The following is a 25,211-nucleotide window of genomic DNA, read 5'->3' on the forward strand; positions in this document are numbered from 1 at the left end:
TTCAAATTTGTTTATCAAAGTGGATAGGGAGTGAAAATCACAAGGGGAGAATATCAAGGTCACCAGATCTGAGTTTAGACTCTCACTACCCGAAGTACTCTGGCCCCCACAACTGGTGTCACCCGGGAGCTTGTTAGACATGCAGAATCCAGGCAATCCAGACCCATGGGATCAGAATTAGCATTTTAACAAGAACCCAAGATGAACTGCGTGCATATGAAGGGTTGTTCTAGGACTTGGGCCTAACTCCTGTAGGCCACTTGTAACCAGGAGGAAGCTGGTGGCATTAGAAGGCAAGAGCAGTGGGCCACAAGGAGGTGCCTCCAGTGCTTCCTGAGCAGGTGCTCCCAACAGAGCTGGGGAGTGTGTCCTCCCACTCATTTCCATGGGCCACTCAGTCACTCACCAGAGGCTCTGCAGGAGGGTCATGCAGCTTAGTTCTTGAGTGAGTGTGGCCAGGGTAGAGCCGCCCAGTGGAAGGTGACTGAGCCTAGAGGAGAGGAGGCCAGATGAACTTGGGGTGAGACATCTGGGGTGGGGTCCCAGATACAGACTGAGGCCCTGTCCACCCTAGGGGTTTGAGGCCTCTATGCTTAGCATGCCCAGGACCTCCAAGACAGCCATTTACATCCACACAGTGTAAAAACTGTACAAAACAAACTGCACTGGGAGATCCAAATGCTGTTTCTCTACATGAATTGTTGAGGTCATGCCGGCAGCAGCTCTATGCTCTGAATCATGCTGAACCCAGACTAACAATCAGTAATAACAGCAATCACACATCCAGCATATAATATGGGCCCAACACTGGGCTCAGGGGCATCATCCCATTTACAGATGAGGAACACTGAGGCTCAGAGAATTAGAGAACTTGCTCAAGGTCACACACAGAAAGCCCCAGACTAACAATCAGTAATAACAGCAATCACACATCCAGCATATAATATGGGCCCAACACGGGGCTCAGGGACATCATCCCATTTACAGATGAGGAACACTAAGGCTCAGAGAATTAGAGAACTTGCTCAAGGTCACACACAGAAAGTGGCGGCATCAGGAACAGAACCCAAAGACTCCCATTCCTGGGCCCCAACCACATGTCACCCATGGGATCATGCTCCTTAAGTCCCTGCCTGGGCAGGGGAGGGGAGTGATAACAATAGCCAATACTCGTGGGATATGAACTCTGTGCCAGACTCTGCTCTGAGCATTTAACTCTTATTACTCCTTTAACCCCAACAACAATCCTAGGAGGTGGGGACTGCTCTTATCTCCAAAGTTAAGATGAGGAGACTGAGGCACAGAACAGTTAAGGGACTTGAACAAGCTCATGCACTAAGAGGTGGAACCAAGAAGGGATCAACTGTCCTGGTTTGTCTATAACTGAAGGACAGGGGACTTTCGGTGCTAAGAGTGGGACAGGCCCAGGCAAACTGGAATAGTTGGTCAACTTACCAAGAGTTGACCCCAGACAGTGAGGCTCCTAACCAGGGTCCATGCCCCTAACCATTTCATCACAGGCGGATGGCTGGAAGGATCCAGCTGGATTTATGGGGAGCTGCCCGTGGGAAGGGACCCTTGGAAATGACAGATCTGAAACTGGAAGAGGCCTCTGAGCCCTTCCCTTCCTTCAGATAGGGAAGATATCACTATGCCCATTTGATAGATAGGATAACTGAGGCAGCAAGAGTTAAGCAGCAGCACTAGGTGCTTGGGAAATCAGAAGGGCAAGGCCCCCAGGCCGAGTGCGGTGGAGCATGGATGCTTCAGTACCACCAGTTCCTGCCCTGGCCCAGGTGCCCAGGCCAATATATCTTTGTCAAATGCATGAATAAGCCAACGAATGACCTCACTGGGCCTCCAAACTCCCCCTCACCCCAAACAAAAGCTTCCAGAAGGCCAAGCAGAGGTGCAGGCACAGGGGAGAAGCCAAATAAACAGCTTGGTGGGAAGACAGAAGGGGTCTGTGGTCAAAGGTCTCCCTAAACTCTCCCTGCCCCCCACTTGACTCTCTCCCCAAGACAAGAAAAGCCGGGCAAAGGGGGAGAATTTCATGGTTAAGGGATAAAAGGACACAAGGCTACTTTTAAACTGCACTCAAAACATATGCAGAAAAAAAATCTGGAGGAACATTCACAAACTGTTTGTTCACAGAAGTTTTCTCAGGGGATGTCATCTCCAGGGGATTTCATGTTCTTTGTTATATATTTCTGTAATGATGGAACTTTTATAACCAGTGTGTATTTTTAGTCATCAGAAGAACTTGGAGATTAAAAGCAGAAGATGCACTGTTCAATTTTCTGTTTAGATACAGTTTAAACAGGAATCTGTGCATGATGGGGACTTTTTAGACTGAAGCTGTTTCTGGCATTTCTAGGAAATCGGTGACTCCAAATTATGGGGGAGAGTTAAAGTTCCAGTTACTGAGGAAACAACTGTGGACAAATGAAAGTGGACATCTGTGGGTTTTTTCTGCCCAGAGTTTGTTTCACCTTCTTCTGTTAATAGCACCCCGAAACACCACCCCTCTATCTAATACCAGACACTAGGGCGGCCATGTGACCCAGATCTGGCCAACAAGACAATTTCATGCTCAGATGCACAGTGATTGGTTATAGGGATGGGCAGGTGACCCAGGCTAGTCCAGTGAGACTCAGCCTAGGCCCTTTGGTGGAACCACGGGGAGAACTGTGCTCCCTTTCCACTGAGCTTGAAGAAAGTAAGCCTGCAGCTGCAGGGACAGCCTGCCCAAGAGCGCAAGGGCAAGAGAGAAATAGAGTGAAACTCGATAAATATAGAGCCCCTGGATCCAATCATGCCTGAAGTCAGTTGCCTTGTAATTTTCCATGACATAAGCCCATAAATCTCTGTCTTGTGTTGGTTTGAGTTGTGTGTTCTGTTTTCTATATGGCTCTCAGAACCAGGCAAGGAAATAAAAGGTCTTGGGAGGGCATTCAGCTCACCTGGGTCCATCCAGAGACTTGAGAGTTTGTGTTCACAAGAGATGCAAAGTTTCCTTGGCATGCTCCTCCCACTCCCCCATTACCCACCACCACCACTTACTTGAGCCTCTTCAGCCTGCACTTCCCCTCAAGGGCACCCATCAGAACCTCAGTGGCCTCCTCAAAGAACTGGCTGTTCGATAATCTGGAGAATACCAACACAGGTGAGAAGTAGACAAGCCTGGCCAGCCCCTGGAGCTGAGCCACCTTGTCAGCTCCCCTCATTCCCTCGGTCCCCCAGGAGGTCGACTCTGGGTCTGCAGATCCTAGACCGTCGTTGCTGTCCAGGCTCCACACCCAGAACTGCCTGACTGTGTCAGGGAGGAAAGGAACAGGTTGAAGTCCCACTGTCTGCCTTACCAAAGGCCCAACTGTCCTCTCCACCCCAAGCCCTCCACTGGGCCATCCCTTCCCAGTTCCCTTCTCCCTGTGACTCACTCCAGCTCCTCCAAGTGGTGGCAGTGGCCCAGACCAGATGCCAGGTGGGCGAGGCCCTCAGCGCTCACACAGCTGGAGGTCAGCCTGATGGGGGTCAAAGGGAAGGCAGCGGGTCAGGCAGTAGCCCTGGGTCTCAAGAGCTCTGAATGCTGCTGGCGAAGGGCAAGGACGTGGTGTAGGGATGTGGTTCCTGGGAACAGTGGAAAGGAGCCTCCTTCCCTTCATAAATCTCTTCCCTGTGGACTCATTTAGCCAAGATATAGCTTGGAGGCAGGAGCATGAACTAGTTGAGTATCTCCTAAACCAAAATCATTCAGGTAGCAATTTCACAACTTATAACATAGTTGGGTATCACTGTAAAGTCTAGCTAGCTACTGCTGTTTATCACAGCTCTGCACCTTCAAAGCAAGTATTGAAGAGGTGTCAAAGATCTACTGGCCCCAGAGAGCTTCTTCTTGATGAAATTAGATGAATTAAAAGAAAATTGAAACTTAGAAAAGCTTCATTTTGCAACCATCACACTGATAATTGATTTAGGTGAGAATTATCAATGGATGCTAAAATTCGTGGGTGAAAGTTTGAGGAAGAGGATATTCACATAGACTCAAAGTATCTCTCCACAAGATACATATTAATTACAAAAGGAAAAAACAGTAACTTTGCAAGCGTAGAAACCTGGCAGAGACCACCTTCACCAGGCAATCACAGTTAACATCACCAGCAGACGGACACGTAGACCCACGTGCCCCTGAGGTGAGGCACTGAGAACACAGCATCACTTGTGTGATGTTCCTGCCCAAAATGCAGACTCTAAATCTAAGCTTGAGGAAATGTCAGCCAAACCCAAGTTGAAGGACATTCTACAAGATAACTGGCCTGTAAATGTCAGAGACAATGCCGTGAGAGACAAAGATGGGCCGAGGAACTGTTACAGACTGAAGGAGACTAAAGAGAAATGACACTAAATGCAGCATGTGATCCTGGATTGGATCCAGGACTGGGAAAAAGAAAGTAAAACACCACATTATTGGGACAATTGGTAAAACTGGAGTATAAACAGTAGTTGAGAAAATAGTAGTGTATCATTGTTAAAATTTCTGAATTTTATAATTTTACTGGAATATGGAAGAGAATGTCCTTGTTCTTAGGAAATTCACTGACACATGAAGGGGTCAAGTGGCATGCCTTTCAAATGATTCAGAAAAAGAAAGAGGGAGAGAGGAGGTGGGGGAGGAAGGAGGGAGAGGAAAAAATGAGCAACTGTGAAAAAATGTTGACAAGGGGTGAATTTGGGTTACTGGTAGGTAGAAGTTCTTCTCAGTCTTCTTGCAACTCTTTCTCAGTTTGCAATGATTCCAAAAGAAAAGCAAAAAAAAAAAGAAAGAGCATTGAAAAGGGCATGACTTCCTCATCATGTGGCTCAGTGTTACTAAGGTAATGTCTATGACTGTGAACCCCTAACCTCATTTCCAGCACCTCCTGTGGTATCTGCCCACAGGATGGGACACAGAGTCCTCTGAGCCCAGGGCTGTGGGATAACAGAGGTGGGGTGCAGGGCAGATCTGCAAAGGGGCCTGAGTAGAACTATGGTCTGCATACCGGAATTTCTTCAGCTCAGAGAGGGACAGCAGGAGGTCTTGTAGCAGCAGGGAACTGGCATCACCGTCATCACAGAGGTTAACCTGGGAAAAGCTGAAAAGGCCCAGGTACATTCCAGTGGATTTTAGGCTGGGCGTACCTCAGGGGTCATCACACACAGATGGGGAGGCCACGGGAGGGGAGAGGACCATGCCAGAGCTCCCCTATGCCACTCTGGATTTTCCCCCCAACAGGCCAAGTGAGATCCTTTCCAACATAGGCACGTGAAAATGCCAGGGCACATGTGGCTGGAGTAGGCACTGGGGTCAACCAGACAACCCAGGACCCCAGACAGTGTTTCTGGGTGCTGACCTGAGCTGCTGCAGCCTGGCACATGTCCCCATCAGCTGCCTGACCAGAAGGTTGTGTTGGGTCCCAAGGTCACAGTGAGCCGACCTAGAGGCAGACAGGGAGGTGGCAGTTTCTGAACACCTGGTCCAGTGTGGGGGATTCGATTCTTGCCTGTAAGGAGCTTATGATGCAGGGGTAAATAAATGCTGATCAAACAAAGTCCCACAATTTGCTACTCAGTCATGAGAAGTGCTATGAAGGAGGGGACCAGATGGAGCAGCTGGTATATCTGTGCAGGTTGTCCACTGTACAAGGCCATTTAGTCAAAAAAGTGAGATGGGACTGAGATCCAGCTATGTTCTATTATCCAGAATGTATACATGCAGGGCTGCATCTATTCAGAAAGAGTGACATCTTTACTTCCAAAAATGTGCTGTATGGATTAGAGGTGCTGTGAATCAAGGTATCTTTAAGAGTGATAGTGGGAGTACATGACTAAGACTTGGGGATCAGGGGACCTCCCTGAAGTGGTGGCATCTAAGCTGAGACATAAAGAATCAGGAGGAATAGCCAGATGAAGAAGGAGGAAGAGGTAGATGAGAAGAGAACATTCTGGACAGAGGGAGCAGCATGTGCAAAGGTCCTGAGGTCAAAGAGAGCAAACTGGTGTTCAAGGAACTGAAGGCTGTCTGTTGGGGATGACGAGCTGACACTGGGATTTGGGGTTGGGCCAGACCACAAAGACCATGTAAAGACTTTGGGCATCAAAGGACTCTGAGCAGGGGCAAGAGAAATATTGGTCAGAAACAGTTGTGCCCCCCATTCCTACCCACAACACCAGCCACTCCCTTGGGACCCCAGGTGCTGGTTCCCACCTGAGGGCCACAGCCTCTGGATTCTCTTCCTGAAGAGGAAATTGTAGCTGGACACAGAGCTGCTGGGTCTTGGAGATGCTGAGGAGGGGAGGGGTAGGCAGCGTGAGGCCCGTGTTGGCTTTGCTGGGCAGGCTGAGCTGGCACTGGGGCTGCCCGGCCTCCAACTCTGAGCTCCCAGACCCTTCATATGGGTCCCCTCCTTCCCTGCCAGGGCCCAGCTTAGGATAGAAAAGCAGTTGCTTCCCCGAGTCCCAAAAGTAGTGCCTTTTCAGCAATTTTAAGTTAATAAGTTGACGAGGCTTTGCAGACCGTGATAGAAAGCCATTAGAGGTATCTAAGGGCATTTCAGAATTTTCTGGGGGGCTCAAAGGCTACACTGTGATGGAAGAGTGGGGTGGGGGCTTGTCTGCAGGCTGCATTTGTGCTTTGAGCTCCCAACCTTTACTTGAGTGTTATGTTTGTGGGGATGGCTGTGGGGAGAGGGCTGAGGGAGATGTTCAAGTGTCCCAGCATCTCCTTGATGACTCCTAGAGGCAGGAGGGTGGGAACAAGGGGCAGGCTGTGCAGCTGGTGACAGCACATCAGATGTCTTACATGCTCCAGCTCTTCTAACCCTTCAGCCCTGCAAGTGGGTATAATTATACCCCTCCTTTTTTTTTTCCTTTTTGTCTTTTTTCGTGACCGGCAACGAATCACAACCCTCAGTGTCGCACCCGTACCGGACCGGGACCGGCAACGGGATCGCAACCCTCGGTGTTGCGCCCACACCTCGCCCAGCCAGTGAGTGGCGGTCTGTATGTGGGATCCGAACCCTCGGCGGGAGCGCCGCTGCGCTCCCAAGCGGTGCACTGTAGCAGTGCGCAACCAGGCCGGCCCTAATTATACCCCCTTTTTAAAGTAGGAGGTCGAGGCCAGAGAGGCCCACTAATGGACTCAGACCAGTATGTGGCTGAGTTGGGATCTGAATACACATCAGAGGGATGCCAAAGCCTTTGCTCTTAGTGACTCCATGTCATCCTGTCATCTCTGGTCACAGAGCCATGAGGTGTGTTGCTGTATCCAGGGGTCAATTCCAGGCAACCAGTGTGGACTCCCAGCCGTGTCTGCCTGGGATCCCTTTGTCTTGAATCTAGGACTGCCTCCTCTGTCTGGCACTGCAGCTTAACTACCACACAAGTCCCAACAAACATGCAAGCCCTCCGTGATTACCCAGGAGCTCCTGCTATCTTGGGGACACAGAGAACTCACCAATGACACAGCTATTACCACACAGGACAAGGGACATGAAAGAAGATCAAGAGAAGGTCCCAATGGTCATGAGAAGATGACAAATTCCCAGGGGGGTCTCCTCTCTGGACTCACCTTATTTCTGTGACATTGCCTGAGGCCTGGGTGCAGACTTGCAGCAGGGAGAGCACCCCAACTCTGCCCACCCACGGCTCCTCCACCCTGTCACAGAATGAGACATATTTAAGGTCCTCTAGGGTAAGCAGCAACTGATCATCATGTTTGGGGGTGGGGGTGGGGAGAGGAGTGTCAAAGGAGGCCTAAAGGGTTTTTGTTTTTTGCTTATTTTAAGACTGTGAAATATACAACTAGGCATAAGCATAAAGAAGGAAATTAACATCCCCCTTATTCCAATAATTATTATCATAACAATCCAAACAGAAACTGTTATTTTTTTAAAATGATATTTTTAGATTTAAGAAAAGATCACATAATGTCACATTGCAAAGGTAAGGAAACAAAGACGGATATAAAATGTGACCCCAATTTTGTATTTTCAAAAAAAGATATGAAGTGAAAAAAAAAAAAAAAACACAGAGAAAAAGAGAGTGATATGACCAAAATATACTAAATGTTTATGGTGGTTGTTTAGATGGTAGAATTCTCACGAGTGGTTTTTATTTTATTTCTTCTTTAGTATTCTATGTTTTCTAAACTTTCTACAGTGCATGTATTAATTTAGAAGTGGGAAAAAATATATGTAAAATATTCTCACTTTAAATTTGCCTTGAGTTATTTTTTTTTTTCCTTTTTGTCTTTTTTCATGTCCGGCAACAGATCGCAACCCTCAGTGTCGCGCCCGTACCGGACTGGGACTGGCAACGGGATCGCAACCCTCGGTGTTGCGCCCACACCTCGCTCAGCCAGTGAGCGGCCAGTCTGTATGTGGGATCCGAACCCTCGGCGGGAGCGCCGCCACGCTCCCAAGCGGCGCACTGTAGTGGTGTGCCACCGGGCCGGCCCTTGAGTTATTTTTTTAAAGCATTATTTTCTTCTTTATGTTCTTCTGGATTTTCCACAAATTTCTACAATGAGTACATATTATTTTTAGACTAAAAAAAAGTTTTATTTTAAAATGTTTTGGGTGATCCAGCAATTCTGGATATATACCCAAAAGAATTGAAAGCAGGGACTTGGAGAGATATTTATGCCCCCATGTTCATAGCAGCATTATTCACAATAGCTAAAATGTGGAAGCAATGAAAGTGTCCATCGATGGATGAGCAGATAAGCAAAATGTGGTGAAATATTTTTCAGCCTTAAAAAGGAAGGAATCTCTGACACATGCTGCAGTATGGATGAACCTTGAGGACATTATGCTAAGTAAAATAAGCCAGTCACAAAAGACAAATGTGGTATGATCCCGCTTCTATGCGGTACCTAGAAGAGTCAAATTCACAGAAACAGAAAGTAGAATGGTGGTTGCCAGGGCTGGGGGAAGCGGGGGAAGAGTTGTTTAACGGGTAGTTTCATCTTTACAAGATGACAACAGTTCTGGAGGTTGGTTGCACAACCACGTGAATGTGCTTAACACTACTGAACTGTGCACTAAAAATGGTTAAGATGGTAAATTTTATGTTATGTGTATTTTACCACAATTTTAAACCAGTAATTTTGGGGAACAACCAGACCTCATCTGCCTCATCACAGGCTGCGATGAGAAGCACACAGCACTGCCGTGAAGTCAGTTTTTGGGTACGAATATGTAACTGAATCCCATCAAGCCTTCTGACCTAACTTCCAGTGGGCAGGAAAGTCAGGGGTTAGAGGAATGATCTCTGTGAGATCACAGGGAAGCAGCCAGACAGAGCCAGAGGGTGGACAGTCTTCAGCACAGTGGCTGGTTTTGTCAATAGTCGTCGACATGAAAGAGGAGAGTGGGGGTTGCCACGGACCAAAAGAGTCATAAGAGCCATCGCGACCCCAGGCAAATGTGGACCTTGCCTGCATCCTGGATCTGACACACCAGCCATCCCATTTGTGGGACATTGGGGAAATTTTAGATGAGACTAGGTAATCTATGACACTAAGGAATTGCTACTGTGTGATTATGTAGAGAATGTCCTTATTTTTTAGAGTTTCATGAATTTTTTTATTACTTATTTATTTAATTAATTAATTAAAAAAAGATGACCGGTAAGGGGATCTTAACCCTTCACTTGGTGTTGTCGGCACCACGCTCTCCCAAGTGAGCTAACCGGCCATCCCTATATAGGGATCTAAACCCGCGGCCTTGGTGTTATCAGCACCACACTCTCCCGAGTGAGCCACTGGCCGGCCCATGATGAAATATTTAGAAGTGATATTTTATGAAGTCTATAACTTACTTACAACACATCAGGCAAAAAAATAAAAATATGAAGCAAATATGGAAAAATATGAACAATTGTCAAACCTAAGTAATGGGAATATAAGTTTTTAAAAATTATTCTCTCTACTTTTTGGTATCTTCTTTTTCTGAATGTTTTACAATTATCGTGGTGAATGTACAAACATGATATTTGTCTTACATTACTTATATCCTCTGTTGGGTATCCTTTGGAGCTATCTTTTTTTTCCTTAAATCCCAAAGCCCAGGCCAGGCCCCACCCTGTGAAGGGACAGCTTCTCTGTGCCTTGGGTTGGGGGAGGTATCTCTGGGACAGATGGACAGGGTTCTGGGTGAAGGAAATGGCCAAGGCCATGATCCTGGAAGGTTCTGTACCCCAGTGCCTGCCCCCACCCCCCAGTCATGCCACGGTCCCCTCCCAGGGGCAAGGGAGGAAGAAGATACCTGAATCTGAGCAGCCCCACTGGCCGCCTCACCAGGCACAGGAGGAGGGTCAGCTCTTTCAAGCCCAGGCAGCACCGTGTCAGCCTGGGGACAGAGGACAGTTGCTGGGGTGGCTCTGGCAGGGTGCCCCCTCCCCCCCAGCTGTCTCCATGGGCTGGGCCTGGTCACTCACGTGAGCTCTGTCAGCTGGAGGGCCTGGTTCAGGCTGCTGGCCAGGCCAGGCATGTGCTCTGGCCCAAAGCCGCACTCACTCAGCCTGAGGGCAGAAGGCAAAGGCAGGGGCTGGGTGGGGCCCGTGGGGGCTGCTGTCCTCCTTCCTCCCAGTCTCCCCGAGGGCCTATTGGGGGAGTGCCCCACTGAGGGCAAAGGCCTGGACCAGGGCCTGAGAAAGGCCAAAGATGCAGCTCCAGCCCTGGGAGCTTCCTGTCCGTTTGTGGAGAATCTCTCCCTACCCCCAGGAAAGCACTGGGAGCAAGTGACCATGGAGCCCCGACTCGCTACCTGCCTTGCACTATCTCATTTAACTCTCCTGGCATCATTTATAGGTGGGGAAACAGACTAACCCAGGGATACACAGCTGGAGAGAATAAGGGCAGACTGGGTTTCAATCCAGGTCAGCCTGACTCTGGACCCCACGCCCTTAACCGCTCCCCTACTCTCCATGCTGCTGAGGCTCCCTTGCGGGGAGGGTGTGCCCTGCCCTCCAGGCACCCATCCCCGGGTGGCCAGCAGACGGGCACAGACCACCGTCTCACAGACGGCTGGCCGCAAAGAACCACACGGATGGTTCACAGATGCGACAGGGCCACTCCGAGGTTCCAGGAGGGGCTGACACTTGAGCTGGGTCTTAAAGGATTGAGAGAATTTTTTCTCAGAAAAGCAGGGAAGAGAATGTCAGGCTGAGAGTCCAGTGTGAGCAGAGGCAGGGAAGCCTCATCAGGCAGGGCGTGTTCCGTGAACAAATAGCAAAGGTCCCTTGTGGCTTACGTGTGTGCGCGTATGTGTGCTGTGTATATGGTGTATGTGTGCTTTGTGTGTGTTGTGTGTGTTTGGTGTGGTGGTGGGTGGGAAGAATACGGTCAGAGGAGACAGCTGGATCAGACTGTGAAGGAGAAGACCAGGCTAAGGAATTTTAACTCCGTCCTAGGGGCAATGGGGAGCCACTGAAGGGCTTAGAGCAATAAAGTGGCATAGTTGGGTGTGTGTGTTGTAAAGATTTTTCTGGGTCCTGTGGGATGAATGGATTGGAGGAGGCCAGACCAGAGGCAGGGATCCAGTTCAGAAGCCATGTTCATAGCTGCAGTATAGCAGTCCAATGAGCTAGGCCCTTTCCAAGCACTTTACACATATTAACTCATTTAATCCTCACAATAACCCACAATAACATCTATTTTACAGATGAGGAATTGAAACAAAGAGGGTAAGCAACTTGTCCAGGGTCACACAGCTGGTAAGTGGCAGAGCTGGGATTTATGCTCAAGTGGCTCAAGAATTTTAACCACAACACTCAGAAGCCTCAGGACTTATAGTTAGGACGTGGCTAAAAGGCACACGCACAATGTGAAGGCCCTGACTGAGACCGGAGGTATGGGGGCAATGGGGGCAAATCTGGGGACCTAACCAGGCAGTGAGCCGGAAGCAGGGTGTCTGAAGGAGGAGAGGGCCCTGTGAAGGAGGCGGCACGGAGGCCTCCAAAGGGATGACCGGTGCACTCACAGCGCTCACTGGCTGAGCACGGTGCGGCCGGTCTCAAAAAAGGAAAAAAAAAAAAAAAAATCCTGTCTAAAATACATGCATTTCATCAGCCACATTTCTCTTCTTGGCCACATCACAATGGAAATTGAAATTGTGTGAGGTGGGTTTTGTTTTTTTGTTTGTTTGTTTTTTAGACAGTTCTCTCTATATCCCACCAGTCCTAAGCTGGACTAACAATTGTGAGCAAAGATTCTGCATTGTACTAGCTGTGAGACCTTGGGCAAGTTCTTAAACTCTCTGGGCCTCAGTTCCCTCATCTGTAAAATACAGACAAAATACTCCCTAGAGTTGTTGGAAGAATAAAAAGAACATGTAGGGCTGGCTGGTTAGCTGAGTCGGTCAGAACATGGTGCTAACACCACAATCCAGGGTTCAGTCCCTGTACTGGCCAGCCGCCAAAAACAAACATGTAAAGCACTTAGAATAGTGGAGAAAGTTCTCAGTAGATGTTAGTTAGTATTGTTAGAACTATTTGGGCTCCCAAGACAGGGTACCACAAGGGTACCAATTCTCAATACTACAAAAGCCTGAAAGCCCCACCCTGGCTGGCTCTGGGTCCCATCTCAGATGCAGTTATTTGATACTTTTAACCACATGCCAGGCAAACCAATGGATCCCTCTGCCAGCGGAGCTTGGACGCACTTGATCCACGTGAGGCCAAGGGCCTCCTGCAGCCTTTCTGAAGGGCTGCCCAAGTTAGCGGGGCACGCCATGAAACTATCTCCACCGCAGCAGGGGTTGGGGTGTGGGAGAGAGAAAATGGGTACAGGGAAGCTGATGGAGTTCGGATATTTTATCGTCCCAGAACTCATGTGGAAATTTGATCCCCAATGTGGCAGTGTTGGAAACTGATTGAGTCGTGGGGGTGGATCCCTCATGAATGGATTAATGCTCTCCCTGGGGGAAGGGGGATTAGTGAGTGAGTTCTCGCTCTATTAGTTCTCACGAGAGCTGGTTGTTTAAAAGACCCTGGCACCTTCTCTCTCTCTCTTGCTTCCTCTTGCCATGTGATCTGCTTGTACCCTCCAGCTGCCTGCCACTTTCCTCCATGAGTAGAAGCAGCCCGAGGCCCGTGCCAAATGCAGCTGTCCCAGAATTGTAAGCCAAATAAACCTCTCTTCTTTGTAAATTACCCAGTGTCAGGTATTTCTGTTATAGCAACACAAATGGACTAAAAGAGAAGCCTTATGGGTGTGACCCAGAATCCCAGGTGTCCTCTGACAGCTGGTCCTGAGAGGTATAGGCAGGCACACTTGAGTGCATATGTACACAGAGACACTCACACCCCTCCAGTACCACCCAGGTGCCGCTGCTCTCCCTCCTGTTCCTCCCCCAACTTACTCAAGCTGGTTGAGGTCTTCACAATTTCTCAGCAAACAGCACAGTGGCTCCACATGCTCCTGGGTGAGGTTGCAGCCTGTAAACCTGCAGGGCAGAGGTGGGGTGGTGGGACAATCGGAACGGAGTATTCGGCCATTCATACCACCTCTACCCTGGCAAGTCCTAAGTGCAGCCTCTGAGCTCCCCACCCAAGCTTAGACCCTCTCGAATTATCCAGCATCCACTGCTCCCCACCCCCCCAGCAGATCCCACCTGGCACCTACATCCTCCCCCTGGGAGGTGCTTCTCAAAGTATGGTCCCTGATCAACTGTATCAGCATCACTCGGGAACTTGAGATGCAAATTCTGGGACCCTAGCCAAAACCCACTGAATCAGAAACTCTGGGGACAAGACCCTCAAGGTAATTCTGATTCAAGCTCAAGTTGAAGCACATTTTAATGACTGGGCCCCACCCTCAAAGAACAGACATGGTGGTGGTGGAGAATAAGGAGGATGTCTACTCCTGCCAGGGACTATTGATGCTGACATTTAAAGTAACAATAAGTCTGCTGGTGAGAGGCCCCAAATGGGACCACATGGTAAGATAAATGAAGGGGCTATGAGACCAGCGAGCAATTTTTAAAGAATCTTAAAATTAGTTAAGTCCCTGAGAACAATGTCTCAAATTTTTATCACTGTCAATCTCCTTCATGATTTTTTCCATATCCCTAAATTCCCTATTATACTCTTATTTACTTCATATTTCTTTAAGCCAGCTCATCCTTTTTATTTAACATATCTATTGTAAAAAATAAACCTTGTATCGTATCACTAACTTAAATGGAAAACTGGAATTGCATGTTATAGATCATAAGCTTAAGAACACATGAAATGAAAGCAAAATACCATCATTGAATTTGAGCCAGATATTGACATCTGCTGAGGACTCTCCCTTTATTAAAAAGGGAGCTTAGTAAGTGCGAGAGAGGCGTTAAAGATGCATTAACACCCGACTAAGACTTCCTCTTGGCCTTAATCAGGAAGAAAAATGGAAAGGAATAATGATCTCACTAAGGGATTCAGTGATGCTGAACTACCCTACTATCAGCCCAACCTCCTAAAAATTATCTCATCCATGTCTATGTCGTATATTTTGGAAAATAACAACTTAGAAACTATCAAGTCAGAGTAGTGTTGGGCTAGGTCAGGGGTCAGTAAAATACAGCTCCCAGCCTCCTGTTTTTGTAGGGCCTGTGAGCTAAGAATAGTTTTTACATTTTCATACAGTTGAGAAAAAAATAAGAAAGAGGAGGAATATTTCATGACACATGAGCATTAAATACAATTCAAATAAATACTGTGTTGCTGGCCCACAGCTATGCTCGTTTGTTTAAATATTGTCTGTGCTGCTTTCAAGCTGAGAGGGTAGAGTTGAGTAGCTGTGACAAAGTCCCTACGGCCTGCACAATCCCAAATTTTTACTATCTAACCCTTTACAGAAAAAGTTTGTTCACCCCTGGGCCAGGAGCCCAGCCAGGTTCAAGTTCCAGCTCCATGAGGCTTATAGAGGTCATATGCATAAAGCTCTTAGAGTGGTGCCTTGCAGATAGTGCTCAGCAAATGTTGGCTATTCTGTCTTTTGTTATTTCCAGAGAGGAGAAGGGACTGGTCCAAGGTCTCCTGGAGAGCTGGTGGCACCAAATTGTTACCAGAAACATCTTGCATTCAAGGTCGCCTTCTTGCCCCCTTATCCTGCCTCCAGTGCAATCCCTTCCTCCTTCCCATCCCAAGGCACCCACAGAGCACAGGTCCAGACGTCAGCAGGGGAAGGTCATCCACATCTGAGTACCTGAAGCTTTTTACATGTTACTTTGTTTAATCCTACAAATGCCCTGCAACGGTGTGGCTCCCTTCTATAGGAAGCTGAGGATCAGAGGGGTTAAGCAGCTTACCCAAAGTCCTGGGCCCCTCTGAAGGTGGGGTTTAAAACCTGGTAGGCAGGCTGTGAAGCCCTTTTCGCAGGACCCTGAGATCTCATCCAGTCTGAAGTGGACTCTGTTTTCCCTTGGATGAAGCCTGGCCCTCTCTGGACCTCTGCTTCTTCATGTTGGGCTAAACAAGTCCCCTCACAGGGTTCTTCCAGGGCAGAACCCAGCCTGGCCCTCTCTGGACCTCTGCTTCTTCATGTTGGGCTAAACAAGTCCCCTCACAGGGTTCTTCCAGGGGAATGTTCTGCAGCAGGCCGCATGTACTTTGCTCTGGCCACCCAGCAGACAGGTCTCCTGGTCCCCAACACCACTGGCTGACAGGGCATGGTTCAGGGAGACTTACCCACAGCACACGCCTTCCTGCTCTTCACTAGACCTGAAGTGCAGGGTCACATTATGCGGGGGCCTGGAGCAGACAGCACATGGATCAGCCATCCTTGGCCACAGCCTCAGCATGCTCCCAGGGCACAGGTACCCCTCCTCGCCTCTGATTTGGGTCCTACTGTCTCCTTCTAACCCCTCACACCCACCAGACTCCAGGCACAACCCACCAGGACTAGTCCCAGTTGTCCCAGGGCAATGCCCACCTGAGATCCACCTTCTGAACTCGTGGGCACATGCTAACGATGTTGGCCAGCAGGAAGGGGCTTCCTGGGGACAGTACTGTTTGGCTCAGCCTGAGAAAGAAAGGGGCAAAACCAAGCAAGATCAGTGGACAGGCAACCTGGATAGGCTGGAGGGGAAGGAAAAGGAGGATTGGAGTGCTGGCAGCTCAGCAGGGCAATAAGGAGGAAGACAGGGACTCAAGAGAGATAAATAGGGGATTGCAGTCAAGCGGACTTGGGTTTGAGTCCCAGTTGTGCTTACTAACTATGTGACCTCGAACCTCTCTGAGCCTCAGTTTCCTTATCTGGAAAACAGGACTAATCATGACATACCTTCCTCTCTGTGTGAGGATTTAATCAGATCAAACTGGTGCACCACTTGGCATGGTACCCATGCTTGTTGTTATTACTACTGTTGATTTCACCTGCAAGCACAGATTTCACAGGCGAGTCCCTGCTGACAGAGAGTGGGAAGCTTCAGGCCCTTTGAGCAGCATTTCTTATCCTCTGCACTATTGAGATTTGGGGCCCGATAATTGTTGTGGGGGGTGTCCTATGTCCTACAGGATGTTTAGCAGCATCCCAGATCTCTACTCATTAGACGCTAGTAGTAGCATCCCCTGCCCCCAGTTGCAACAACCAAAATTATCTCCAGACATTGACAAGTGTCCCCTGAGGGGCAAAATCACCCCCAGTTGTGAACCACCACCTTAGGGAAAGTGAGATGGTGGATTGGTCCATTAGCTCATTTGGTTAGAGCATGGTGCTAGTAACACCAAGGTCAAGAGTTTGGATCCCTGTACCAGCTGGATGCCAAAAAAAATGAGACAGAGAGAAAGTGAGAAGTGAGATGGGTCCATCTTGCCCTCAGAGGCATCCTCAGCACCTCCATCTCCCTTGCCCCATAAACGCTTCATCAGCTTGCCTGGTCTGTCTGGTCAGTTCCACTCCCATGGTCCACCCTGAATCCATCTATCCCTCCCCCACCACTGTCAGCCCTCATCATCCCTCAACCTGGCTGCACGCAGCTTCTCTGCTGTCATCTCTACTCTATCCTCTCAATTCTTTCTCTACCCAGCAGGCAGACTGAGCTTTTGATAACCCACATCATTCCTCTGCCTTTAAGTTCCCTTGATGAAACTCCAAACTCCTCCCCATGACTACCAAGTCCTGTGTAACTCAGCCCTGGTCCATCTCTCCACCTCCTCTCCTAGGGCTCTCCCTGCCAACCACTGTGCTATGGCTACATCGGCCTCCAGGCTGTTCCTGGAGCCCACCAAGCTCACTCACACCTCAGAGTCTCACACATGCTGTTCCTGCTGCCTGGAATGCAGTTCCCTGCTCTTCACAAGGCTGGCTGCCTCTCCTCCTTCAGATCACAGCTTAGCGTTTGTCCTCAGAGTCGTTCCCAGACCACTTCTGCCACCATCTAAATCACCTCTCCTGCCACTCTTTACTATGTCACATGGGAAATGACCTTATTACTGGCTAAGTTCATCTTATTTGATTTTACTTTGCTTGTTGTTCAATACCCTCTACTACAAGATTAGCTCCAAGAAGACAAGAACCTAGTCATTTTTTTTCTCTGCTGCATCTCCAGCTCCCCAAACAGTGCCTGGCCCTCAGTAGGAGCACAAGCACTATGGCTGAGCAATACAGAGTTTAAGCCCAGGTAAGGGTCAGGCTGGCCACCTCCTTCCAAAGAAAGATGAGGAGTTGGGGCTGATGCTGTGTGACAGAGGTATAGAGAAGTCCATCTCTGGTCTGAGATTTCCCATCTGTTCATTTTAACCTGCCATATTTTTCGTATAAAGGAGCCCTTCCTGACCCATTCTTTCTGGGAAAGTTGGGATAAGTGAGATCCTGAAGGTGACGTGAACTGTCTTAGGCATCCCAGACAGCCTCAGCCCTAGCACAACAGTGTTATTAGTACCATGATTTAATTTCCTGTTGTATTTTTCCATCTCAGCTGCAGCTGCCTTCCCCCCGCTAGAAGAATATTTGAAGTAAATCCTTTTTAAATTCTAACCAGTCTGAGCTGAAATTAGAAAATAGAGCTTTAAATACTTTGGGGGGCACTGCTTAAATACCCCTTTTATGAAGTTAGATGGTGACCTTTAAAAAAATGGTTTTTGACAAACACAAGACATACATGTGTACAGTCCCTTACTAGGGGCAGGTGACCTTTCCGTGGGTGGGGAGAAGTATGACAGCCCGTTTGTCACAAGCCTTCCATTCTTCAAGGTGCTTTTAGAGCAACTGTTTTGTTTGAGTCCCAAACCTGGGCGGGGGTGGGGGTGGGGTGGGGAATGTTAATCCCATTCATCAGATAATGAAACTGAGACCCAGAAGGGGCAACTAACTTACCCTGAGGTTGACAAAGTATTAGGGAAGAGGTGGAAGCAGATTTGAGTCCCCACTTATGCCAGATAAAATGGTGGAACCACCCAAGGGAAGGAAAGAGGCGGAAGTGGGGAAGGCTTTGCAACCCAAGAGCCTCCGGGACACAGACACAGGGAAATGGGAACGGGGAAGGGGAGCCTCTGAGTCTTACTGCAGCAGGCTTAGCTGGGGGAGTCGGCATAAGCAGTGCAGCAGGGTCTCCAGGCTCTTGTCTCTCAGGACCCCACAGGACAATCTGTGAAACAAAGCATTTGAATGAGGTGTGGGGAACCTTCCAGAAAAGTGGGGAGTGCGGCCTCATAGCCACAAATTGTGGAGATGAGACCTAATCACTGCCTGAAACATTCCCTCCCAACAAAGGGTCCTTGAGTTATCCTTGAGGCTGGAAGAAGAGGAAGGTCAGATAAGCCAAATTAAATTGCTTTCTTTGTTGCAGGACTTCTCTGAGCCTTTACTGTGCTGCTGTGAAATGTGAATTTCCAAGAGGCTATGGTAGACTGTTTCCCAAACTAAATGGACTAGCAGAATTATTATTTGAGGGCCATGAAGATTAGTGTTCTGTGGAACATATTTGTTAAGAATGCTGCCTGAGGCTGAAGCAGTGAAGATGATGGAGGAAATTAGGCGTGTAACAGGTCAGCAAAGAAGAGACGTGGGCTAGCTCAGGTCTGATTGCCACCAAAACCAGAATGACCAGCCCATCACTTGTCCAGAGGAATCGCCAGATCCCAGTGCATTTAGGAGAAACTACAGATACCCAGCCTTCAGTATCTGTTCTACTGGAGGACAAGGACAGCCAGGTCTCTGAGCACCCTGATTTACATATGTGCAGTCCCTGCACTGGGGGACTCAGGCCACTGTGCTCTTCTTCTGCCTTCGCTACCTTTGCCCTTTGCTACCCTCTCTCTGCCTTGTTCCTTTGCCCCCTGCCAGTTGCCCTTTTCTTCACTGTGGCCTCCAAGGGCCTGGCCCAACTCCATGGCTTTATTCTCTGGTTGGTTGGGGGAAGGAGATGGGGGGTGCAGGAACCCAGCATCGGTTTGTTGCCAGATTGAGTGGGAGGAGCAGCCTGTGGTTCTGGAGCTGGAAGCCTCATAGGGGAACCTCTGCCAGGGCCCAGCTGCAGGCTCAGCTCTACCCTTCTGTCCCAGGGAAGTCCCTGGGGCCCTGAGGCACAGTCAGAACTGGAACCAGGGTAAGGTTCAGATCCCCATATCAGCCAGCTGCCAAAAAAAAAAAAAAGAAGAACCGGGGTCTTCATTGACGAATGTTCTTTCCACGAACACCTCCCTGCATGGCTTCCCACCAGACCCCAAAGACACAGTGCTATGGCCCCTGGTTGGGGTAAAGGTGGGGTTTACACACTTTTTTTAAAAGCAATGGAGGCTTTACCACTACAACATCCCACATGGTATACCAATATGTTCATGGGCAAAGTGGACCCACAGTGGTTGAATTTGGGGAAGGGGCTAGAGCCTTACCACCTTCCCTGTCCTTCCCAGGAGAATCCCAGAACACAGTTGGCCAAACACTGGACTTCAGCATTGAGTGCCCTGATGATTGTTGATAATGATAATCCTGCCAATGGTCACAGCACTCTACCCTCCGCAAAGTGCTTTTATACTCACTATCCCACTTCCTCCCACCACAGCTGAGCGAGGGGCCGTAGACCCCCACCTGTGCTGAGATCACCCAGCACTGTGGGTGCTGAGCCCCGGTGGGCAGTGTCTGCACATAGCCATCCTTTGGCCCCTAGGACCTCACCCAGTGCCTGGTATACAGCAGGTAACAGTTAAATAAGGGAAGAGTAATGCAGAAGAAAAATAACAGCAAAACACCTGATGCTGTGTGCATAACTATCTAGACCATAGTGGCGGGTTGCTGAATCACTTCTGGCCATCCACACTGTGGTGGTTGCCATTAAAAGGCAAGACTATGACTATAACTCTGCAGAAAACACATTAGAGACAATGAGGGACAATTGAACATTGGTGGGATATTTGGTGATTTTAAAGAATTACCATTAATACTTTAGGGCTGATAATGGTTTTGTGGCTAAGTTAAAAAAAAAGAGTATTTATCTTTTAGCTATATATACTGAAATATTTACAGATGAAATTTTAAGGTACCTGGGAATTGCTTCAAACTCTATGTGTGTGTGCACGTGTGTGCATGTGTGCCTGTGTGTGTGCGCTTGCATGTGTGTGTTGGGGCCATGAAATAAAAACTATTGAGATAGGTGGAGGGTACACTATTCTCCCTACATTTATATATACTTGAAAGTCTCCATGAGAAAAGTGTTTTTTAAATTAAAAAGTAACTTTACAGCAGGAAAATCTGACAAAGGCCACCTTGACCAGTTGACCAAGGTCAACATCCAAGTGATAAGTCAAGTTGACATGACAGCATGCGCCCCAGCGATGATGTGATGAGAAGGGCACTTCACCTCTGTGAGTTCTTCCTCCAACCCCAACCCCAGTTTAACCACGAGTAAAACATCAGACAAACCCCAACTGAGGAACACTTTACCAATTACCTACTACTTCTACAAACTACCAAGAACGTGAAAAACAGAGAAAGAACGAGAGACTGTCAGAGACCAGAGGAGGCTGAGGAACAGGATGACTAAATGCAATGCAGGGTCCTGAAGGGGATTCTGAATCAGAACAAGGGCACTGGTGGAAAAGCTGGTAAAATCCGAATAAAGTCTGGAGTCCAGTTAATAGCCATGTTGGTTTCTTCGTTGTGACAAATGTATGGTAACGTAGGCTGTTAGCAACAAGGGGAACTGGGTGAGGGAATTCTCTGTACTATCTTTGCAACTTTTCTGTAAATCAAATCTACAACTATTCTAAAATATTTTATTAAAAAATGGGTTGGATCCACATGTCATGATATTCAGGGAAAGCAACACTGTGTAGTTATGAGACAAAAGCTAGCTGCAGAGATCTTACATGGAAAGGTGCCATGCCTGTCAAACAATGCCAGCCCTCTCTGTCCATGTCTGTATGTGTTTGAATCTGGAGAAGGGCCTGGGAAGGACACATACCACAGGTCAATACGGATTATCTTGTTGGAGGGGCAGGAAGGGCATTTGAGAAGGGAGTCAGAAAGCAAAAAAAAAGACTGTAGCAAAAGATGGAAGACCACATATGATGTGATGTAGATGAAACTGTAGATGGCACCTAGCCTATGACTGCACATAGGTAAAAACTGGATATGCAGATGGACAAGGAGTAGGAGGTCACCTGGATAAATGACAACTTTGAGTTGAGAGAAAGAGGCAGGTTTTGTCTTGGATTTCTTTATTTTAAGGTAATTATTGTCATGAAATCACAACAATGACCACAAAAGGAAAGGCTGACTGTCCACTTTGCAGATTAAGAAGCTGAGTAAAAGCCATTTGCCCAAAGTCACCCAGCTTGTAGGTGGCGGAGCCATGACTCCTGATTCCAAGTCCAGTCTCTGGTCAGAGACCCAATGTTCTGGGGTGGGTGAGATAGTAACCCCAGGAAAGAGGGGTTCCCCAAGGAAGGGCTTTCAGAGTGATGAGCTCCAGCCACAGAGGGAGGCCCCAGTGGGTGCCTGGGTGGGGGCTTCAGGGGTCGGGGGCAGACAGGACTCCCAGGTGCCCTGAGTCCAGTGGATGGGGAGGGTAAAGGCCTTCCCCAGGCCCAGCACAGCATCTCTCACTGGGAGGGGAGGGTGCCTGAGGCTGAGGGCTACCAGGAGACAGCCAACCGTCTACCAAGAGGTCAAGGAACTCCCATGGGGTAGGGCTGGTGGGGTCTGGTGGGAAAGGGCTGGGAAAGACTCACCTGACCTCTAACCACAAAGCCCCCTCCCAGGTCACTGGGCAGGTGGCCTACACTGGGCCCTTTGGGGCTGTGTCTTGTTACTTACTGGACTTCCAGTGGCCCTGGGACATCCTCCAGAGTTGCACAGAGGCGGGTGAGGCTCAGGGGCTCAAGCTGACACTCCTTGAGGCTGGAAAGGGACAGTGGGCAGGGCAGGGGATCTGAGAGGGCCCAGGGCCCCTGCCCAGCCCCAGGGGCTCTCTCCTTCTCCCAACATCCCTCCTCCCCAAGCTGCAGGCAGCAGACTTCTTCCCCCTCAGGGCACTCTCTCCTCTCCCATCTCCCCTCCGGCCCCCATTTGCACACTTTGAGAGCAACACCAAAGGCTCCTGAGCACCCAGCTGCTCTCGCCTAGTGATTCTCCAGAGCCTTCCCACTGTCCCTGCCTGAGCCCAGGCCACCATCCTCACCACCTGGAGCATTTAACACCCTCCAGGCTTCCACTCCTGTCTCCCTACTATCCCTCTCCACCCTCGAAGTGTCTCATCCCTTAACACTGCAAATCTGACCAGGCCTCTCCCCTGCTTAAAATCTTCTGTGGCTCCTCATTACCCTTAGGCTAAAAGCGAATTGCCTTTCCCACGACCTCACTGCCTCTTCCCCCGCGTGTGCTCTAGCCACACTGAAGTGCTGCCCACGAGCCAAGCCTGTGCTTCTCTGAGCTTTCATACATGCTGCCCTTCCAGAGACACGACTCGCTCTCCTCGCCTGGACAGTCCTGTTCAGGTCTCAGCTTAGGTGTCCCTCTCTTAGGTGAGGAAACCAAGGCCTGAAGAGGGGAGGGGCCCAGCCAGGGTCTCACAGCCCCTCACAGCAGAGCTGGGAAAGCTCCTAACTCCCAGGCCAGGCTCCAGCAGGAGCTGTCTGCCTTTCTCTCTACACCCCAGCCTTTCTTATAGACAGGTGGTATATTTGGGGAGAGAGGCCAGCCCCTTGCTTTCTGGAAAATGGGTATCCCCCAAAGCAGATGGCACCCCCAGGCAAGGAGTGACTCAAATATGAGTGTTTGCTTCAGAGAAATGTGGAATCTTCTAAGGGGAATTCTGAGGCCTGGGTCAGCCAAGCTGCTCTGAAGGGGCCAGCAGTCCCCACCCCCAGCCCTCACCCCCAGCCCTCACACTCGCCCCTCTCCTTTCCCCTTCTCTCAGATGCTTCCTCTTCCCTCTATCCCAATCCTCATCCCTAGCCCCCCAGGCTCTCCTTATTCCCTGACCCTTCACCCCATTGTGGTTACCCCAAACAGGAAGTGGGTGAGAGTACCGAAAACTCCTGGGGATGCGGCGCTGACCAAACTCCAAGGACTGGGCTCCTGCTGAGAACTCTGGCAAAGATCCACCAGCCGATATAGCCCTTGGAGTAGGGAAAACAATTTGAAAGGAAAGTTTCAATCATCCACATTGGACTCCTAGACTCAGAAGTCAGGGCTGGAAGGGGTCCTACAGACAATCATGTCACTCGATCCCAGTCCAGCTCCTCATTGTACAGATGGGGAAACTAAGGCCCAGGAAGTCAGTGCTGGAAGGAGTCCTACGGAAATTCAAATCATTAGATCCTAGTCCTGCTCCTCAGGGTACAGATGAGGAAACTGAGGCCCAAGAAAGGGAAGCCAGGGTGAGAAAAGCCAGCCGTTTACACCTGTCCAGGTGGGCAGCCCCTGATCAGGTGGGAGGATCCAAGACAGAGCCTCTTCCCTCTCTGACCACCTCCTCGGCACTCGCATGACTTCTGCCTTCCTGTACCTCCATTCTTTTGGCTTCAAAAACCTAAAGGATCCCCAGAAACTCTAGTCCAGGTAGCAAGATCACCTGGCTTTGGGCCACCCCAGCTTCAGATAGCCCACTGTATGGCTTTGCTTTTCCCTGACACGTCAGCTGTGAATCCATTCTGCCCAGCTGGTCCCACATTAGGCCGCCCTTTCTGCTGCCAGCCCTCCCAAGTGTGGCTGGGCATCCCACTAGGCCAGCTGCGAACATCTGTGACAGCTAAAACTATTGTTCATTGTTTAATGCGGAGACGTGGAACATTTTTTCCAGCACACCAACGGTTCTTGGCTTCTCCAATGTGATACTCAGGCTGCGAAAGGGCAGTGACTCATAGAAAGTCCTGAGTCGACAAGTCCCCGAGAGACAGAAACAGAACTGCTCCCGTCTCCTCCCACACAGCAGCAATCTGCCAGCACGTGCTTTGCTCTGGCACCGCCGTGTCATGCCTTCCCTCCCTTCCTTCTGCACTGCCTTCTTCCGCGAGAGATTTCAGGCAGCTGATTATTGACCATCTATATGCGGGGGCTGGGTGTTACAGAAGTGGTGATTGATTTTAGGGTGCCAGACCTGGGCAGTTTACTCTAGGGTTGAGAGTGGCCAGCATGGGTCTGGGGGTGGGGACACCTGTAGGAAATGGGGATCAGGGCAGAACCCCCACTCCCCACACCGAGTTCTCCCTCCTCACCTGCTTCCCTTGTCACCTCTCAGAAGGATGTGCTGGCTTTCAAAGCTGGAAGCAGAGAGAAGGCAGGAGTCTGAGAAAGAGCAAAGAGCCCATCTCCCAGACAGCGGCAAGAGACCAGACTGGCCAGGTAAAGGAGGGCATGGGAGGTGGCTGGATTTCTCAGCAAATATAACAGTAAACAGATTAAGTAACAACTACACTTATCAAGGCATGTACAAAGCACAACACCAACGTCATCTCATGGGATTCTCACTATAAGGAATTATTCTTATCTCCATTTTACAGATGAGGAAACTGAGGTATGGAGAGGCTCAGGGACCTGCTCAAAGCTGCTCATAAGGCATGTACAAAGCACAACACCAACGTCATCTCATGGGATTCTCACTATAAGGAATTATTGTTATCTCCATTTTACAGATGAGGAAACTGAGGTATGGAGAGGCTCAGGGACCCGCTCAAAGCTGCTCACTGGTAAGTAACTGAGCCTCATCCACCTGATATGACAACTCCCACTCCTGGGGATCCTCAGG

General features: G+C 49.2%; 1 protein-coding gene across 1 annotated transcript in view; it reads right to left on the bottom strand.

Annotated features, from left to right (window-relative positions):
- Positions 1-25,211, bottom strand: part of NLRC5 (NLR family, CARD domain containing 5) — a 58,522-nt gene that overhangs the window by 6,489 nt on the left and 26,822 nt on the right. Inside the window, 17 exon segments of the mRNA XM_008572742.1 lie at positions 407-490; positions 3,064-3,147; positions 3,441-3,524; positions 5,040-5,132; positions 5,391-5,474; positions 6,245-6,322; positions 7,607-7,693; positions 10,305-10,388; positions 10,477-10,641; positions 13,401-13,484; positions 14,495-14,497; positions 15,712-15,774; positions 15,956-16,045; positions 18,528-18,611; positions 22,280-22,363; positions 23,494-23,583; positions 24,682-24,726. Of these exon segments, the coding sequence (XP_008570964.1) occupies positions 407-490; positions 3,064-3,147; positions 3,441-3,524; positions 5,040-5,132; positions 5,391-5,474; positions 6,245-6,322; positions 7,607-7,693; positions 10,305-10,388; positions 10,477-10,641; positions 13,401-13,484; positions 14,495-14,497; positions 15,712-15,774; positions 15,956-16,045; positions 18,528-18,611; positions 22,280-22,363; positions 23,494-23,583; positions 24,682-24,726 (1,386 nt within the window).

The sequence above is a fragment of the Galeopterus variegatus genome, unplaced genomic scaffold, assembly GCF_000696425.1.
Source record: "Galeopterus variegatus unplaced genomic scaffold, G_variegatus-3.0.2 Scaffold828, whole genome shotgun sequence".
Classification (NCBI taxonomy): domain Eukaryota; kingdom Metazoa; phylum Chordata; class Mammalia; order Dermoptera; family Cynocephalidae; genus Galeopterus; species Galeopterus variegatus.